The sequence below is a fragment of the Drosophila willistoni genome, unplaced genomic scaffold (assembly GCF_018902025.1).
Source record: "Drosophila willistoni isolate 14030-0811.24 unplaced genomic scaffold, UCI_dwil_1.1 Seg10.1, whole genome shotgun sequence".
NCBI classification, from domain to species: domain Eukaryota; kingdom Metazoa; phylum Arthropoda; class Insecta; order Diptera; family Drosophilidae; genus Drosophila; species Drosophila willistoni.
The window spans coordinates 41287-62594 of NW_025814060.1; the positions used below are offsets into that span (position 1 = coordinate 41287).

The 21308-nt window shown below is 37.1% G+C and overlaps 1 protein-coding gene across 1 annotated transcript; it reads left to right on the top strand.

Annotated features, from left to right (window-relative positions):
- The first annotated feature begins 15847 nt into the window (after window positions 1-15847).
- Window positions 15848-16468, top strand: LOC124460775 (glycine-rich protein 1-like). The gene has a single exon (XM_047012367.1). It carries the CDS (start codon window positions 15848-15850, stop codon window positions 16466-16468), a length of 621 nt encoding a protein of 206 aa, XP_046868323.1.
- The last annotated feature ends 4840 nt before the right edge of the window (window positions 16469-21308 follow it).

The following is a 21308-nucleotide window of genomic DNA, read 5'->3' on the forward strand; positions in this document are numbered from 1 at the left end:
CTCAGGGAATTGATTAAAAAAATAAAAAAAGAGTGTAAATTTTTTTTTTTTAAACAAAATATGATTACTTGGGATGACATAATAAGAGAAGCTAGAATACATGCACAATAATTAAATAGATCTTGTAAATGCCTCTCGCAGAATAGGGAAACATCCCAAAGTACAATAGAAAAGCACTCGAAAATAATAACAGAGAGCCTGAAAATATCAGAGCAGTGTTAAGAGAACACTATAGTAAACTATCTGCGGGACGAAAAACAGCCGCAAATGCATTCTATGATGACTGCAAACAAAAGGCAAAATCCGTATTGAAAAATATAATATTGAATATAAACAAACAATTGATTTGGAAAGTTCAATATCAATTGGAAGATAAAACCAAGTTAACGACTGAAGAAGAGATGGATGAAGAAGAACCATCAGTGATTTTAGATACCACATAAATAGCTCTTAATAAACCAGCCATTTCGCCAGGAAATGCAAAAATGACTCAAACAGTCACTGATTTTTTAAAGATGGCCTCAAACCTTATTCCACAGTTTGATGGCAGAAGAGAAAATCTTCAGAGCTTCATGGACGCATTGAATTTGATAAATTCACTAAAAGACAACCATGAGGAAGCAGCAGTGTGCCTGATAAAAGCAAAACTAAAAGGTCACACAAGAAATTTGATAACCTCTGAACAAACAATAAAAGAGATTATCAACAGTATAGCATCAAACGTAAAAACGGAATCGGTAGCGTCAATAACAGCAAAAATTAAAAACCTACCCCAGAGAAACAAAACAGCAAGTCAATATGCTCAAGAAATTGAAAATCTTACTGAATCTCTGGAAGGTGCCTTTATACACGACGGCACAACTGTCGAACTAGCCAAAAAGTATACACTTTCAGTCGCTGCAGAGGCAATAACAAAGAACTGCATAAACAACCAAGTACGTAACTTACTAAAAGCAGGTATTTTCCGTGACATGAACGAACTGACAACAAAGTTCGTAGACAGTAGTACAGCAGAAACAGGACAGGCGAACCCTGTCATGCACTACCTTCAATACAATAGAAATGGACAAAATAACTACCGAGGTAGAGGTAATTACCAACATAACGGTTATAGGAATAATAATTATACAGGCGGATATCGTGGTAACTCACGGTACAACAACCGAGGAAGAAATAATTCCAACCGTAACAGCTCGAACCGAGGTAATTCCAACCGAGGTAGCTCTAACAACGGAAATGGTAATGTACGACTTACTCAAAGTAATTCGGAAAACCAGTAGATCCCTGCAGATATTCAGAAGAAACTGTAAATGTATACAGTTTCAATCTTAGCCTAAGTATTTTTATTAAAGTTAACCATAACCATAAATTATGAATCATTAAAGAATTATGAAATTGTACAGACAACTGATGACCCAAGAAGTCAATCAGTAATACAAAAACTAAAACCAAACTTCCCACCTATGTTCAAAATGTACTAGAAGAACTCTGCACCAAGTATACAGATGTATTTGGTTTACAAAACGAACCAATTACTACAAACAACTTTTATAAACAAGAACTAAGATTGAATGAATGACAATCAGCCAGTATACACAAAAAACTACAGAATACCACACATGCATAACGAAGAAATAACTAGACAAGTCGATAAACTCATTAAAGATAAAATAGTTGAACCAACAGTGTCCGAGTATAATAGTCCGTTATTACTGGTACCGAAAAAGGGTTTACCAGGATCAGAAAAGAAACGATGGCGATTGGTAATAGACTATCGTCAAATTAACAAAAAATTGTTGTCCGATAAATTTCCATTACCAAGAATAGACTCTTGATCAACTAGGCAGAGCCAAATATTTTTCATGCCTAGATTTAATGTCCGGATTTCACCAAATAGAACTAAAAGATAAATCGCGGAGCATTACGTCATTTTCCACCAGCAATGGATCTTATCAGTTTACTAGACTACCGTATGGTCTGAAAATAGCACCGAATAGCAATGAAATCCAGGATAAAGGATATTTTTGACATATGCGGAAAACACAACCTAAAACTGCAACCAGAGAAATGTACATTCTTCATGCACGAAGTGACATTCTTGAAAGGATTTACAAGATTGTTATTCCAATGTTAGCTATAATGAGTTTAGATAATCCAAATTCATGGTATAAATGCGTAGGGAAAGTTCAAATCATCATAGAAGTACTAAGATCGCTCCTTTTAAAGTCCTAACCGGTATTGACATGCCTAGATCATACCTAATCGAAGAACTAGCAGAACATAGGAAGAAAATACGAATGGAGGCAGTTAAATATATAAAACAAATAAAGCAGGAGAACAAGAAGTCAGCTAATCTAAAGAGAAAAGAGGGAAAACGATTCAAAATAAATAATTTGGTTGCTATTAAGCGTACCCAATATGGCGTTGGTCTGAAACTTAAAGGAAAGTATTTAAGACCCTATAAAGTAACGGCAATTAAATCATGGAAGATATGAAGTAGAGAAGTTAAACAGGCGGAAGGGCCTAATAGGACATCAACTGTATCGGAATATATGAAATTGTGGGGACCGTCATTCGGGTCGAATGTACTGTCAGGAGGGCCCAATGTGGGAAATGGCATTGAGAGAGACCAATCCAAAGTGATAGAAGAGAAGAGATGACATCACAGTTTAATTCAGTTTCATCATTAGGATCATAGATAGCCAACACAGGGACGGGAAAAGATAATTTTGTTGCGGATGCATTATCCCGCATTACAATACAAGAACTAAAAAACACAAGAGCACATGTAGACAAAATAATCTCTGGCCAGATGATAAAAATGAAAATACAATTAGGCAAGTACCTAATGATGCTTCTAAGCCCAAAATATATGAAGTACTCTACAATGATGAAGTACGAAAAGTAGTGACCTTGCGCATAACACACGATTTATGTTTCCTCAAACATGGAAAGAAAGTTATAGCAAGAATTGAGATTGAAGATCTGTACACCAATGGAAATCTAGACTTAGTTCAGTTTTTTCAAAGGCTTGAAAAACAAGCCGGTATACTTGACATCAAACAACTCAAATTGGCAGCGAGTGAAAAAATCTTTGAAACATTTTCAATAGAATCTTTTAAAGAAATGGGCAATAAAACATTGAAAACATTAAGAGTAGCGCTACTCCAACCGGTGACCATTATAGAAAAAGATAAAGATAAAGAAGCAATATTGTCTACATACCATGATGATCCGATACAGGGTGGCCATACAGGCATTACAAAAACTTTGGCCAAAGTAAAAAGACATTATTATTGGAAAAACATGACACGTCATGTAAAAGACTACATTAATAAATGTGAAAAATGCCTAAAGTCAAAAACGACAAAGCACATAAAAACACCCTTAGTTATTACAGAAACCCCCATACATGCTTTTGATAGGGTAATAGTAGACACCATTGGTCCATTACCAAAATCCGAAAATGGTTACGAATATGCAGTCACTCTAATATGTGACTTGACGAAATACCTTTTAGCAATACCAATACAATAGCAATACAATAAAAGCGCTACAACAATCGCGAAAGCTATTTTTGAATCCTTCATTCTGAAGTACGGTCCAATGAAGACGTTTATTACCGACATGGGAACAGAATACAAAAATTCAATAATAAATGACTTGTGCAAATATTTAAAAATAGACAACATTACGTCTACTGCACACCACCACCAGACCTTGGGTACCGTTGAAAGAAGTCATAGGACATTCAATGAGTACATTCGATCATATATATCAGTAGATAAAACTGATTGGGGCATATGGTTACAATATTTTGAGTACTGTTTTAACACAACCCCGTCAGTAACACACAAATCCTGTCCATATGAACTTGTATTTGGTAAACAAAATAATTTACCAACGCATTTTAATAGCATAAATAGAATAGAACCATTATATAAGCAAAGACGGCTAATTTCCAACTAAATCTAATTAAAATAATCAAATAAATAGTTTTACATTAAAATAAACTAAAATACTACAAATAAATATATTAAATAGGACAAATTCCTACAAATATGGGGGCTCAACCTACAAAATAGGCGTGACTCAACCTACAAAATAGGCATGACTCAACCTACAAAGAAGGCATGGCTTAACTTATAAAGAAGTAAAAAAGTTATATCAGTGAGTGAGAAAGAGACAAACGTACACAAAACGACGCGACAGTGGAATCAAACAACGAAAAAAAACAGCGCGAAAACGAATAAGAATTAGCATCAAACGACGAAAAATTGGCGGCTAACGACGAAAAGCGGCAAAGAAACGGTGAAAAAGTTTTCAACGAACGACGTGAAAGTGTTTGAATACCACAGTTATCTGGTGACGTGGCAAACCACGTATATACATATTTGTATGTACAATATTAGTGTGTGTGCGTAAGAGAAAGAACTATGAGCAAACATGAAGACTTTGTAAATGTGCAAGAGGCACTGAAAACTGAAAAGATGTGCATTTGTATGTATGTGTGCAAGCGAATGCTGTGTGTGCTTGAGCGATGGAATTGCCATCGAAATGCAAATTTATCTGAAGTTGCTATGCATAAAAAACAGCTAGAAACGATGTGCACAGAAAAACTCATTTCCATTTCGGCCATTGAGAAAGTGCAACGGTTTTGCTACATTGGAAATCTGGAAAAGCCCGTCTATATCTCAAACACGTTCTACTGCTTTGATCTGTCAGTGGAACAGCATTTTGAAAGATTGCGCCAGATATGTGGCGAATTGTCTGGCACGGATCTGGTTGAATGTTTAAAAGGAGTGCTGAGAGATCAGGACGAGAATGGTCCACGGCACGATGAGGCTCTGTTTGTATTAGCTGTCTTTCTGTCGACCAGCAGTGATGAGGAGCAGCGGAAACTGGTCCGTAGCCATTTTACTACATTGGTTGTCACTGATAAGGATCTGTTAATCTTTACCAAATTGGCCAAGCGACTTCAAAAGCTGTTGAAGCGTAAAACTCCAGTCAGTCGAACAACACGAAAGGCCATTGTGGAGTGGTATAAAAAACAATCCCTTCAGTATCTACTCCATATGTGGTCAATTAACGAGGGCGGCGGATTTAATTGGTCAGCACATCGAGAGCTTTTGCATTGCTGTCACTATCGGGATTGTGGATTCGAGACTGATATTGAAGCAGCGTTGCGTTTGCTATCCACACCAATGAAGGAGTTGGCCAAATGGCCCATCTATCTTAATCCAGTTCAGCAATGTAAGGAGACAATTATGGGCATCGTGAATCTTCGTCTCGATCAATCTCCTAACAAATCTAAGGCACTGCCCATTGTCGAAAAACTAAATCTCAGCTATGAGCACATCCCTGGACATTTGCTACGTACCAATCATGAATTGGCCACATTTCTTTTACCAAAAATGACCTACGATCAATTGCTTCATAGTTGGCCGGTATTCTCGACTTTGTATCAATGTGATAGGACCAAATATCGTGAATATGTCGAGAGTTTCTTGAATGAGCAAAAGCTGCAGGCGGCTAACATAAATCCGTTGCGCTTCCTTCTGGAAGAGAAGCGACTAGGTCGAGTCAAGGGCAAACCAACTACGAAAAAACCTGTAATGAATAAAACTAACTTTATGAGCATTCTATATAAGAAATCTTTCGGCTTAAACAAACCCTTGGGATTGCGTCTCAATATCACATTGAATCTGGAGCAATTATACTTGAAAAAATCGTTAAGTGGACGCTGTCGGTCTATAAAATACATTGATGCTATAGTGGCCTTAGCATTTGGCTATTTCAAGAGTGACTCTGATGTCCATGTTCAGTTTTGGCATAACAAAAGCGGCCAATTTAAAACATTACCCTGGACTCAAAAGATGTCAGTAGATGAGGCCAAAGTCTGCTGCGAGAATCAAATGGTGGTGAAAGTCAGACAGACGCTTGGAGACATCTTATGTGCGGCTCTGGGAGATACTGAGAATACATATGATGTATTTCTCGCGATTGTACCCTGTGCCACACGTGGTAATCCGCGAAATTCTTCTGAATCATTGAGCCTACAGCTGGCTGAGTATCGTGAAAAACGCAATGCAAATGCAAAGTTTATCTTTTTGAGTTTGCGTCAGTGTCAAGCGTCAATGGTTTATTCCACTATATGTAAGGAGAATATATTGGAATTGTGCAGCATTAACGAGCAAACGACCCGATTGATAGGTGCATTTACTCGCGATAAATTCAATTAGAAATCATACAAAAAAAATGAGAAATAATTTCAACGAAAAGCAGCAGATACACATAACCAAAGAGAGATCATACGATCAAGCTGCAGGCAGGTCGAGTTAAATGGCATACATTAGAAACATAAGCATTTAAAACACATACTTATAACATTAACATGTATATATGCATACATATGCGTACTTTATATATGTATATATATACATATATCTAACAAGATATTAAGCTGAGTCGATAAAATTATGTAGGAGCCGCCATCTCTCCCTTGCATACAGCAATTTAAGCGTATTCCATATATGTATGGAATGGCATCTATATACCTACATGTATGTATATACATATGTATATGTATGAATATATAGAAAGCTATTTCATTGACAAGTACTCACCGTTTTAAATCAGCTAGAACTCCTACCATCTCTTTCATTCTCATTTAACAAACGATATGCCCCACTCGGACAGTATTACGACTAAATCATTAAGATCTTTTATAACGGTACGCTGAAATACATGCATACATACATACATATAAACATATACGTATAGGTAGTGCAGTACAGTGATCGCTACCCATTAATCATTCACTCACACTGACATTTGAATACTCCGATAGAGAAAATAGAGGTGGTATTGCACACACATAGACACATAAAGAAAAACTATACACATACATCTACACAACGTTAATTTTTTAACGTTCCTAATAGATCCAAATGTATGCATTTGAATTGTATTATATTAAAGCCTTTTGTTTTCTTCGTTTTCCTTTCGTTTTAAATGTTAAATCGAATGAAAAGAGAACTGAATCTAAATTAAATTTGGATGAAAAACAATGTAAAAACAACTGACTAAAAGCAAACGGAAAAAATTAAAAAAAAAAAAAAAAAATCGATGATGAGTGCGAAAGAGATGGAGATGTAGGCAATATGCAAGACGAAGACGAAATGTTGTCAGTAGTGAGCGACGAAACGAATTTTAGAACAGCTGCAACAAACGAAAATATGCGAAACAAAACGAATAGGGCAAACTCTACAGTCGTGGCCAACAATATTGATACGCAAAGTGCAGTAAATGTCAACATGCCACCACCGAGGTTCGCTTTGAGTTTTCGGGACGTTGAAGACTCTTTACGACCTTTCCATGGCGATGAAAATTTATCAGTTGAAGTATGGATTGAGGATTTCGAAGACATGGCTGACTTGATGCAATGGGATAGTTTAAAAAAAATTGTATTTGCTAAAAGAGCTATTAAAGGACTTGCTAAAATGTTTATTCTGAGTGAACGCGGAATTAAAAATTGGTCGACATTGAAAGAATCACTTTTAAATCAATTTAAAACAGTAATAAATAGCGCGGAGTTACATAAACAATTGTAGAACGGAAAATAAAGAAAGGTGAAAGTGTTCAAGAATATTTGTTGAAAATTAAAGAGATGGCATCACGGGGTAATATAGAGAACAGTGCTCTTATGCAGTATGTAATTGACGGAATTAATGACTTGAGTATGAACAAAGCAATATTGTACAATGCTAATAACCTAAAAGAGTTTAAAGAGAAAATAAAATGTTACGAAAAAATGCGGGAAAAGTCGAGTAATCAAAAAAGTGACTCTAAGAACGTTTAAATCAAAAAAGAAAGTGTAATGAAATACGAAAATAAAGAAAGTGGTACAAAATGCTATAACAGTGCGCAAAAAGGACATATATCGGAGAATTGTGACAATAAGAGTAAAGGAAGAAAGTGTTTTGGTTGCAATAATTTTGGTCACATAGCAAAAGACTGTCCAAATAAAAAGCCTGAGAATAGCACAGATGTTCGTAATACTAATAAAATATCAGCTGATCATATGTTTATGTGTAAAGAAGTATCAATCAACAATGAAAAGTGTATAGCCTTGCTTGATACTGGAAGCAAATATAATATCGTGACAGAAACATTTTATAATCGTTTGAAAAAACCTAAGCTCGCTAAAGTTGATAAAGTTCTATACGGTTTTGGAGATAAAAAGAGAGTGGTACCTATCGGTTCGTTTACGGGAAGGCTTTTCGTAAGCCAAGAACAGTTTGATTTGGTTTTTTTATCATCTGAATTCCTAGATGATGAAGTGATTTTGGGAGAAGACTTTTGTAAGCAAGCCGAAATAAAAATCAATCGCGATGGCGTACAAATCGGGAAGTATAATGATGAAACGGAATTAAGTTCGGTAATGAGAATAAAGGTCGAAAACGACGAAATTGACATTGACTCAAATGCATCGAAAAGTACAAAGTGCGAAGTGAACGAACCTATCAAAAACTATAAGCCGGAAAAGTTAAAATCGACAAATGTTGAAATGCGTATTGTTTTAAAAGACGATAGTCCAATTTATTCGAGACCACGCAGATTCGCTTTTGCTGAACGGTGCATAATCGATGACCAAGTCGATCAGTGGCTGAAAGACGATATAATAGAACAATCCGAGTCTGAATTCAGCAGTCCGGTCGTATTAGTAAAAAAACGCGATGGCACTCCACGTCTGTGCATTGACTACAGAAGAATAAACAAGGTAATAGTAAAAGACCATTTTCCATTACCTCTGATTGAAGATCAATTGGATCGGCTACAAGGGGCAACGGTTTTCAGCACAATCGATTAAAAGAATGGATTTTTCCATGTAGATGTTGAAAAAGAGAGTCGAAGATTCACCTCGTTCGTTACACACAACGGACAGTACCAGTTTTTAAAAGTTCCTTTTGGATTGACGAACTCCCCTGGGGTATTTCAGAGACACGTTAATGCCATTTTTCGTGATTTAACCCGTGCTGGTACGGCTATCCCATACGTCGACGACATTATAATCCCTGGTAAAACTGAAGAGGAAGCCGTCTCCAATCTGAGAAATGTTTTGAAGCGATGTGAAGAATATGGTTTAGTCATTAACTTAAAGAAATGTTGCTTTTTGAAGAGAGAAATAGAATTTTTGGGGCATACTATAAAGAATCAGAAGATATGTATCTCAGACGCAAAGACCAAAGCTGTAAACAAATTTCCTATGCCGATGAATCAAAAGCAGCTCCAAAGTTTTCTTGGCCTGGTTGGTTATTTTCGCAAGTTCTTTGCAGATTTTTCGATTATAGCCAAGCCTCTTACTGATTTATTAAAAAACGATGCAAATTTTAGATTTAACGAGAGTCAGATAAAATCTTTTAATTTGCTAAACGAATTGATAACACAGAACCTGTTTTGCAAATATTTAACCCCAAGTTTGAAACAGAAGTACATACAGACGCATCGATTGATGGCTTCGGAGCAATTTTATTACAAAAGTTACCTGATGACAAAGAATTGCACCCTGTAAACTACATGAGCAAAACGACGACTGAAGCGGAAAGTAAATTCACTAGCTACGAATTAGAGATTTTGGCGGTAGTTGAAGCATTTCGTAAGTTCCGAGTTTACCTTCTAGGTATGCATTTTAAAGTTATAAGCGATTGTAATGCGTTTGCAAAGACGATGGATAAAAAAGATGTGTGCACTAGAGTCGCACGATGAATTCTTGAGATCCAAAAATTTGATTTTGATGTTGAGCACCGTGCAGGAAATCGTATACGTCATGCGGATGCGCTTAGTCGCTACCCCGTTATGATTATAACAGAAGATTACATACACAGTAAATTAAAGAATGCCCAAGTACAAGACGACCAATTGAAGGCCATAATCGATATCCTTGCTCAGAAAACTTCTCATAACAACTATTTTATGAAAGCTGGCATACTTTATAAATTGGTTGATGATGAAGAACTAATCGTAGTTCCCTCTACTCTGCAACGGGAAATTATTAGGCACGCTCATGAAAGAGGTCACTTTTCTGTGAAAAAGACGAAGGAAATAATTGCAAAGGAGTACTATATCCCAAAATTAGATGGGAAAGTACAACACCCAATAAGATGCTGCATTCCATGCCTAACACTTAATCGAAAGCTTGGTAAAAAAGAAGGAGAACTGCATCCACTGCCGAAAGAAGAACTGCCTTTTCAGACGTTCCACATCGATTTTCTTGGACCCTTAGAGTCAACTCACCAGCAGTATAAGCACATTCTTGCACATTCTTCTTCTTGTTATCGATGGCTTTACAAAATTTTGCTGGTTGTACCCGACGAAAACGACATCTACGAAGGAAGTAATCACAAGACCTACAACTTACGTCGCAGACCTGCTTCCATATACAAAGTCGGTGATCTGGTAGCTATTAAAAGAACCCAACTTGGAGGAGGTTTGAAGCTGAAGCCCAAATATTTAGGTCCGTACCGCATTACCATGGTAAAGGCCAGAGATACATACGACGTGGTCAAAGATACATTGTTCAACGATGGTCCTAGGCGAACTACGACTTGCGCTGCCTATATGAAGCCGTGGGTTCCCTGTGACATAGACGACCAGGATGCATTCGAGGCGAATGCATACTAGGATGGCCGAGTTGTGGGATTGGGTCTGGCAACTCTGCTGGGCGGGGCGAATTGAGCTAAAGTCGAGCGAAAGACGGGCAGTCGAACCGAAGAGACGAGCGAAAGCGGTTGCAAAAAGACGAAACGACGCGAAGCAGCAAAGACGACTAATTTCCAACTAAATCTAATTAAAATAATCAAATAAATAGTTTTACATTAAAGTCAACTAAAATACTACAAATAAATATATTAAATAGGACAAATTCCTACATAACGTAGATGATTATGCTAAAGAAGTTAAGTTTAGATTAGAACTAGCATACAGTAGAGCTAGAATAATCTTAGAAGAACGTAAGGAAAACTAGAAACATTTTTATGACAATAAGTCAGCAGATTTTAAAATAGAAATAGGAGATAAGGTTTTCTTAAAAAACGAAGCTGGTCATAAGCTTGACTCAGCCTATATATGACCCTTCAAAGTGGTAGAAATATCTAAAAACAAAAACATAAAAAAAAACAAAGGAATAGGTTAAAAATTTGCAAAAATAATTAATAAAAAAAAAAAAATAAACCAAAATAAATATATAACATTTTTTTATGGATTCAACTACTAACACTACTTCATTCTATTACGAATATAAAAAAAAAAAAACGTAATTTTTTTGACAAAGAAAATTTGTCTGGCCAGACACAAATAAAACAATTTTTTCTAACAAACATACATACATTACTATTAATCAATCATTAGTAGTAATTAATAAATAACTCCATAATATTGCGTTATTTTCTAAAAAGGGGAGGTGTAGTATATCCATACCAAAAATCATTCAACACAAAGAGCTCAACTTGTAACACTTTGTTGCAAGTATAAACAATCAAATATTTACGCAATAAAACATAAGTGTGCACTTGAATATGTTTATGTGTATACATTAATATATATTCACATAAACATATTCACATAAATGTACAGCTAAACATGTTCATATATGTATGTATGTACATTTATATAAGTTAAGCACTTCTATCACAACTCATACCATAACATAGAAGCCATAGACCCAAGTCCGTCAACACATGCCCATTAACCGCATGCCCATTGGCCAACCCTATTTCATCATCACATGCAATACCCATTGGTCAACCCCACTCAATCGTCACATGCCCATTTGTCGCATGATCGCCAATCTCAAGTAACAGTCCGATCGCTAGGATAAACAATAAGCCTGCACCCCATTTTCCCAGGCCCTAGAAGAATGGTGTCGGGTGTCGGGTTCGGTGCATACGCAGAATCACGCCACAAATTTCGGCAATAAACAAAGAATGGTCCTGAACACTTGTGTAAACAAAGAATGGTCCCACGCACTTAAAGTGGACTATTGGACTCAGCCAACGCCGCCGCCTTCGACGACGTCGATTACCCAAGCCTTCATCCAACATAATCGAACCATAGCAAATCAGTCTTGAGCCGAAGTACAAACCAACCGGTAACTTCGCTTAAACTCCGCCGAATTCGCTCACCAAAGTCAGCATCTTTCAGTTATAATATTAACATATTGTATTGTAATAAAAGTGACTTTATAAATAAAAATTCATTTTTTTAACCCGTGAGTGAAGGAAGTGTTTAATTTATATGTAGGATTGCGTGAGAACCCCTAATCAGAATGCCGATAACGATATTAGTTTGATAGATATCGATAGATGGTCAAACGAGGAGAGAGAGATGCTTGAGTTGCTGGACAAAGAGGTTGTGTTGGTCTCGTTAAATTAAAAGTGTTCAATACGATGGTTTCTTTTTCTTTTGTTAATAATTAAATAAAAATGATAAGCTAAGATACATAAAAGCAAACTGGTGTAAAGAGTATTTTATTTTGGTCCAGTGGACTCAGCCTTTCTACATTTTGGGGGCTCGACCGGGATAGTAGTAACAAAGAGCGAGTGAGAGAGAAAACTTTATGAAGAAATCGCGCGTAATTGCAAGAGTGACGCCAACATAAGGAAACATGAGAGCAAGCGAGACAAAAGAAAATGCATGCTTTAATTTCACCACCGAAATACAAGAAAAGAGACGAACACATGAGAAATAACAACAAAGACGAAAAGATGAGAAACGCTTAAAAGACGACAATTTTGTTCAGAGAGGAAACAATAAACTAACGATGTACAAGAAATATGCTTCCAACCAAGAGTCTAAACCAAAACCACGATTTGAGAAGGTGCAATCGAGGAATTTGGGGGATTTCAAATGCTTTAAGTGTGAAAGAAAGAATCACATCGCTAAGAATTGTAAAGACGATGAATTACAATTTTTGAAAATAAGAAAAGAAGATTTAAAATTTTGAAATTAAGAAAAGAAGATTTAAAATTTTGAAAATAAGAAAAGATAATTTAAAAGTTTTGAAATAAGAGAACAGATGAATTACAATTTTTAAAATAAGAAAAGAGTATTTAAAATTTTGAAAATAAGGAACAGAAGATTTAAAATTTTGAAATTAAGAAAAGATGATTTAAAAGTTGAGAATTAGAGAAAAGAGAAATAAGAAAAGACGACCTACGAGTTTTGGAAAATAAATAAGAAAGAAAAATTCAACAAAGAGGAATCAGAATATTTGTAATCATATAAAAAACATCTAATTTAAACACTAATTTAAATTATTTTGTAATAAATATTTTTACACATGTTGTATAACGAGATCACCGAACTGACCGTCGCAGGGTTAAAAGAAAAGTTAAAAGACTTTTAGACTTTAAAAGACTTTCAGACTTTGAGAGTACTGCTGTAACAGTACAATGGAATGATCTTCAGAAATTTATCTATGGTAGACAGCTGTTGACAGGAGCGGCTAAGTTGTTCGTAAATAGTCAAGAGGGTCTAACAAGTTGGAGTAGCCTTAAGAGCGCGCTACAGGATGAGTTTACTGTTAAATTGTTGGCAAAAGAAGTTCACAAGCAATTAGAGAGTAGAAAGAAGAAGTACAACAAGAGTCTGGTTGAGTACTTTTATCTAATGAAGAGTATAGCCAGAAGAGGCAGCTTAGATGAGGAAACCATTGTCGAATACATCATTGAGGGTATCCCTGACTCTAAAATTAATAAAAGCGTTCTTTACCAAGCGAGAGATTTAAAGGAATTACGAGATAAACTAACAATGTACGAGAAATATGCTTCCAACCAAGAGTCTAAACCAAAACCACGATTTGAGAAGGTGCAATCGAGGAATACTTTGGAGGATTTCAAATGCTTTAAGTGTGGAGGAAAGAATCACATCGCTAAGAATGGTAAAGACGATTTCAAATGTTTTATATGTAATCAGATGGGCCACAAAGCTAATCAAAGGATACAACGAAGACAAATACAAATTATCAACAAATGACACTTGAGTGTAATCGTTCTTTTAAGGACGTTCCAATAGGCAATGGAGTATTATCTGCTCTGTTTGATTCGGGCAGTGATCTTTCCACCATTAGCGAGAGTACTTATAAGGAAATAAACCCGGTTAACTTAAACCGTGAATGCAAGGAGGTAATTGGCGTAGGAGGGAAAAACGATTTGTACCCTTGGATTTTTTAACGTCACTACAGAGTTATACGGCAACGTCGTGGAAATAGCCTTTCATGTTGTTCGAGATAAAGATACTTTGTACAAAGGAGTAATCGGAAATGAGGTTATGGAAAACTTAAATGTTGCCATTGGGAAAAGAGGAATTGTTTTCCACAAAGAGGATGAGATGCCAAAACCAATCAGCACTGATAAGCAAACCGAAACAAAAGTCCCAGATTTGCAAAAGGCGGTTGAAATTATAATGACGATGACCTTAGATGAGGGTAACCCGTGCCAGAATTGAAGACTGTAGTAGCAGACGAGATCCCAATTCATCAGAGGCGAAGACGTTTGCCATATCAGGATCAGACGATAGTAGATCAGCGAATAAAGAGAGAGACGAAGGCTGGAATAGTTCGTCAAAGCTTTTCCAAGCACTTATGTCCTGAGGTGCTAGGATCGTGGAAAGATGGCAAGAATATAGTATGCTGTGATAATAGAAAGCAAATCCGAAGATAATACGACGCAACATTGAAGACCATGATTTTGAGATCAAACATCGACCTGGAACTAAGATGAAACATACAGATGCTTTGAAGATGACTCGTTGTTTAATGTCCGAAGAACAGCTTAAAGACGAAATAAGAACGACATATGATCAAGAGTTAAAGTCTCAGTTAGGGGAAGAATTATTTATTAAGTTAAAACGGGGAAAAGATGAAATTCGTCGAAGAGCAAAATATGATGTAGAGAATATTGGGGAAAATGAGGGCCCAAATAGGACCAATACCGTAGCAGAGTACATGAAGATGTAGTGACCATTATTCGGGACGAATGAGGCTGTAGAATGGCCGAATGTAGAATTGCGTGAGAAGCCCTAATGGTATAAGAATGCCGATAACGATATTAGTTTGATAGATATCGATAGATGGGCAATCGAGGAGAGAGAGATGCTTGAGTTGCTGGACGAAGAGGTTGTGTTGGTCTCGTTAAATTAAAAGTGTTCAATAAGATGGTTTCTTTTTCTTTTGTTAATAATTAAATAAAAATGATAAGCTAAGATACATAAAAGCAAAGTGGTGTAAAGAGTATTTTATTTTGGTCCAGTGGACTCAGCCTTTCTACATATATGCACATACATATATTCATATGAGCAGCAATGCACAGGCGTAACATGAGCTAGGGCCAAGCCAGCGTGCGAATGCTGACCAAACACATTGACGCAAGCGCCCTAAATAATATGTATGTATGTAGTGACACTCTTCCTCTCTTTTGTAGCTTTCGCCTAAGTCGCAGCATAAGAACATCTTTGCAACAATAGGTTAAGCAAAAGAATATTATTGGAATAAAATTATCTGAATATTACCACCAACCAACACTGACGTGTTCGTTCTTCATTAATTTAATCAAAGTGGAACCCGGTCATTACAGGGCAGTTATTATATATATGGTACAGGTTAAATTTCACCTCATCAGCAGCGGCAGTGGTGGCGGCGGCAGTTGTTGCTGGTCCGGACTGAAGGAGGTAGAAGCAGCAGGCGTGATGAATGTAGCGGAAGACGGCACGGAGGGCACTACGGCAGGCATATCTTCCCATTGGTCAGCGGCCAAGGGAACGTCAGAGTCAGTAGGATGCGGCCAACAGTATGCATGGTGGCATGCAAGGCATCGAGCAGGGCAGCAGGCGTCATCGTCAGATGAAGAGCACTAGTAATAACGGAGGTACCAGTGGCTCGAATCGCCACCGACTGTACAGCGAGCGGCGGACAGCGGTAGGCTCGGAAGCGGCAGCCGAGACAGCAGAGAGAAATGCAGGGGCCGGCACGGAACCAGCGGGCACGGCAGCAGCGGGTACTGCAACGGCAGGCCTGGAAGTGGCGGATACTGAAGGGGCGGGTACAGCAGAGGCGGGTGCGGCAGAGGCGGGTGCGGAAGTGGCGGTTGCGGCAGAGGCGGGTGCGGCGGCGGCAGGCACAGCGGTGGTGGGCACGGCTGCAGTGGCAGGCACAGCAGTGGGAGCGGCGGCAGCGGGTACAGCGGCGGAGGGCACAGCGGCAATAGGTACTGCGGCAGTGGGTACGGCGGCCGCGGCACTGCAGTGGGCACGTCAGCAGCGGCCGGCACAGTGTCAACAGATACTGCGGCGGCAGGCACAGCAGTGGGCACAGCGGCCGGCACAGCAGTGGGCACGTGAGCAGCGGGTACAGCAGCGGCGGGCACAATGGCAATTAAGGCGGCTGCGGGTACAGCAGTGGATGCGGCGGTAGCGGGTGCAGCGGCGGAGGTTCCAGCAGTGGATGCGGCCACCTTAGACGCGGAGCGTTTGGCCTGCCTTGTACCGAAATATGTATCCATTCGGGTAGTAATCCCACAGCTAGTGGGAGCTAGTGCTCCTGTCTCGTTTGGTCGTTTCCGAAAGAAGAGGGAGAAAACTGTGAAAAACAGTGCGGCACCAGACCGATACCGATATTTTCCATAGGCGACTAAATACTAACAATCGATACTTAAATACTAACAATCGAGACTTAAATACTAACCGCGGTATATGTGTAGATAGCTAAAAAAAATCGAACAGAACATAAATAAATGACATCTTACAAACCTAACATTTTTTTCCTAAGCACCATCCAGCGGAGGACAAAGGCCTTCGACGGACCGGACGGGTGGGTAAGTCCCAAGTTCTTGACAAAAAATCATTATTTCTTTCTTATGCAAATAGAAAGCGAGTTCAGTGTCAAATAATCTGCAAATAAGAAATTATTGTACTTAAGAAAGTTAAGCTAAGAAAAAGAAAATGACCAATCATTGTTAAAAAATTAAAACGATATTAAGAATCGCCTTTGACTGTGTGAGCAAGACTACAGTTATTTATAATTAATATCTTAATTTAAGTTGGAGACTTCTGAACTCCAATTGACATTTTCATTTTTGAATATCTATAAGTTTATATATATCCACCTTACAATTAAGATTCACAAAACAAAACATATTATCCCTAATTTGGCTTTTGGATGCCTGAAATAATCCAATTATTTAATTTGATTACCGTATATTATAAGAATCATCATTTTAGTTTAGTCAACTCGGATTATGTTTACGACTTATTGAAGTATTTTGGTATTCCGTAACCCTCGTGAATAAATATCCTTTTGTAATGTTTGAGTAAAAGTTATGTGATCTTACTTGTAGCGAAATGTGAGCGGTGAGCCGAATTATAGTTGGGATTTTCCAGAATCTTGCGAAAGGAAAATCATTGGTTGGGTGGGTTGAGACGCGAAGCTATAATAACATCCTCATAGCTTCCCTATTCGTGCGATACTAATATACTCTTTTTCTCTATCCTTCTAGTTCATCTCTTTTGGTTAAATAATTGTGTAATATTCGTGCTCTAGGGACTTTGTTTTATTTGTACTACGGGTGTATTGAGTAATGCTGGTCCAAAGAACCCCCCCAAAGACTGTTTGCTAGCCGACCAAACTTCTCGATACACTAAGCCCGTAGAAATGTTGGCTTTGGCCTAATTTGTGGTACTCTTGCCCATCATAACATCTGATGATAAGGGACTGCGAGAGAGACTACCAATATAGGCTGAACCTGACCTCTTCTTGGATCAAAGAAAATTCTTTGACTAAGAGGGGAGGTACATGATCTGGATTCATTCCGTATTGTGTACATTACAAGTACAGAAACCTGATGACCAAAGAAGTCAATCAGTATTGCAAAAACTGAAGCTAAACTTCTCATCTATGTTTAAAAACGTACTAGAAGAGCTCTGCTCCAAGTATACAGATATATTTGGTTTAGAAAACGAACCTATTACAACGAATAACTTTTACAAACAAGAACTAATATTGAATGACAACCAGCCAGTATACACAAAAAATTACAGAATTCCACACACGCATAACGAAGAAACAACGAGAAAAATCGATAAACTCATTAAAGATAAAATAGTTGAACCATCAGTGTCCGAGTGTAATAGTCCGTTACTACTGGTGCCAAAATAGCGTTTACCAGGATCAGAAAAGAAACGATGGCGATTGGTTAGACTATCGTCAAATTAACAAAAAATTGTTGTCCGATAAATTCCCATTACCAAGAATCTTGATCAACTAGGCAGAGCCAAATACAAATCGCGATACATTTTGTCATTTTCCACTAGCAATGGATATCAGTTTAATAGACTACCGTATGGTCTTAAAATAGCACCAAACTCCTTTTAAAGAATGATGAAAATTGCTTTCTCTGGATTAAATCCGTCACAAGCATTCCGTTACATGGATGACTTAATAGTCATCGGCTGTTCTAAGAAACACAAAAACCTAAAGGATATTTTTGATATATGCAGAAAACACAACCTAAAACCTTTATGCACGAAGTGACATTCTTGAAAGGATTCACAAGATTGTTATTCCAATGTTAGCTAAAATGAGTTTAGATAATCCGACTTCATGGTATAAATGCGTAGGGAAAGTTCAAATCATCATAGAAGTACTAAGATCGCTCCTTTTAAAGTCCTAACCGGTATTGACATGCCTAGATCAGACCTAATCGAAGAACGAGCAGAACATAGGAAGAAAATACGAATGGAGGCAGTTAAATATATAAAACAAATAAAGCAGGAGAACAAGAAGTCAGCTAATCTAAAGAGAAAAGAGGGAAAAAAAGAGGTGCATTTTTTAATCCCATTGGCATCCTAAGAAATTTATACTGGCCTAATGGTGTTAAAAAAGATTTAAATTTAACCAACTCTTTGTCCATGAACACATGAGAATATCCATTTTTTAAATCAACCAATTTTGTGAATACTTTCTTTTGTGCTAAACGATCCAGTATATCGTCTCTTAATGGTAATGGCCATCTTTAGCCATACTTTTGTTAAATTTTATAAAGTCTATACATAGACACAATTCTCCAAAACTTTCGGCGATACGTATGCTGAATTACTGGGTTGTATAAATCCTTCTTTTAAATAATCATCTATCAATATCTGTAATTTTTCTTTTTCCGTATATGATAGCCTTCTAGGTAGCGATCCAGGAGATCGTCTTTTATTGCTCATGGATAGTAATCTTTAGTCATACTTTTGTTCAATTTTCTAAAGTCTATACATACACGCATATCTCCTGTTTTCTTTTTGACCAAAACTATACCGGCGATACATATGCTGAATTACTGGGCTGTACTGGTTGTAATCCATTCTTTTAAATAATCATTGTAGTATTGCCTTTTCCGTATATGATAACCTTCTAGGTGAACAACTAAAGCGTTTCGAATTTTCAAGAGTTATCTTCATTTCACATTTAAAATCTAGATTCTTCGGTCTGTTCTGCCCAATAGAGTCCTAAAATCAACGCTTTCACCGATGTTATATATATGTTCCTCTTTTGCATTGTCTAATAAATTGATTTCTAACATTTCTTTCTCAAAATGTTTCTACTAACACATTTCTGTTTTCCACATTTTCTACAAACACATTTCTAATATTAATTTCTACATCTTTCGTTTTCTCTTCTTTATCTATATTACTAACCATTTTTCTTGCATCTTTTCTAACAACTTGACTTTCTATTCCGCTTTCATTATACCCTTGCAAAAAGGGTATATTAATTTTGGTGCAATTTTGTGCAACGCATTTCTATGCGTTCTTCTTCCTTCTGGAAGCTTCTCCGACCATATAAAGTATATATATTCTTGATCAGCATGACGAGACTAGTTCAAATGGCCATGTCCGTCCGTCTGTCCGTCCGTCCGTCTGGATCAGCGCAAACTTCTCCTAGACCGTAAGAGCTACAGAGCTGAAATTTTGCGTGTGGGCTTGTATATACTGCAGGCGTTGTATATCTCGGATTAAGCCAGATCGGATCACTATATCCAATACAAACGTCAAAGTCACGAACAGTGACTTTTCTTAACTTCGTTATTTTCTGAGCTATTGTCATGAAATTTAATATCGGGGAGTTAATTATACATATAAACGACTATGCCACATTAGCTCCCATAGGAACGATCTTTCGAAAACATTGACTTTTGTCAATAACTTCGTTACTTTTCACCCGATTGCTTTCAAATTAAACATTTGTTAGTTTAATATATCTTTTAATGACTGTGCCGAATTTGATAAGATCGGGTAACAATATCACATAGCTCTTATAGGAACGTTCGGTGGAAAACAGTGACTTTGATCAATATCATCGTTAATATTATTAATATTTCTGAGTTTATTACACATATAAATGACTATGCCAAATGTAATTAAGATCGGGCGACTATATCATATAGCTCCCATAGAAACGATCTGTCGAGAACAGTGACTATTATCAATATCTTCGTTTCTTTTGACGCGATTTTCATAAAAATTAAAATTAGTCAGTTTTGTATACCATTTATAAATGACTCTGACAAATTCGATCAAAATCGGATAATTAAATTATGTAGCTGTCATATAAACAACCGATAAAATGCGCCGGATTGTTGTTTCCCGAACATTCGACTTTTTATATAAAACATCTTCTCCTGTTGATGGGTATAGGAAAGGCAAGATTAATAAAAAAAAACTTGCAACAATATACACACATGCCTCTATATTTTTACTGTTTGAGGTTACATTAAAAAGAGTTTGGTCAAAGTATATTAATAAAATTTGATGTGATCTTTTTGAAATGATTACTTGGAAATTTGGCTCCTAACAGCTGGTAAAAAAAAATTGAACCTACACTTATAAATATATTCCCAAAAATTACAAATTTGTAATGAATATAACTTTATATTAACTTCGCTTATTTGTAGAAGTACGTCCGCTGGAATCGATATCACGTGAGTCGGCACATATACAGTCTCACTCCGCAGTTCGGGTTGAAGAATCTGTAAACGCATCATCTAGCCTAATGAGGCCAATAAAAAGCCAGCAGCCACAGTTAACAGATATGTACTTTGGACATCCGTTTCATCCAAAGCGTCGGGATTTGCGCCTTCACCCCCATGCCATTCGAACTGGCGATTATTATATGTTCGATGAAGTAGATGATGGTGACGATATGGATCTTAATGAGGAATTTGATTTTTTGGAGAAAGAAGATTTACGCAGTCGACAACTTCTCATGGCGG

Bases quoted from the DNA above. Each gene is read 5' to 3' on its own strand.
- LOC124460775 (XM_047012367.1), top strand. From the start codon at position 15,848: ATGCATGGTGGCATGCAAGGCATCGAGCAGGGCAGCAGGCGTCATCGT.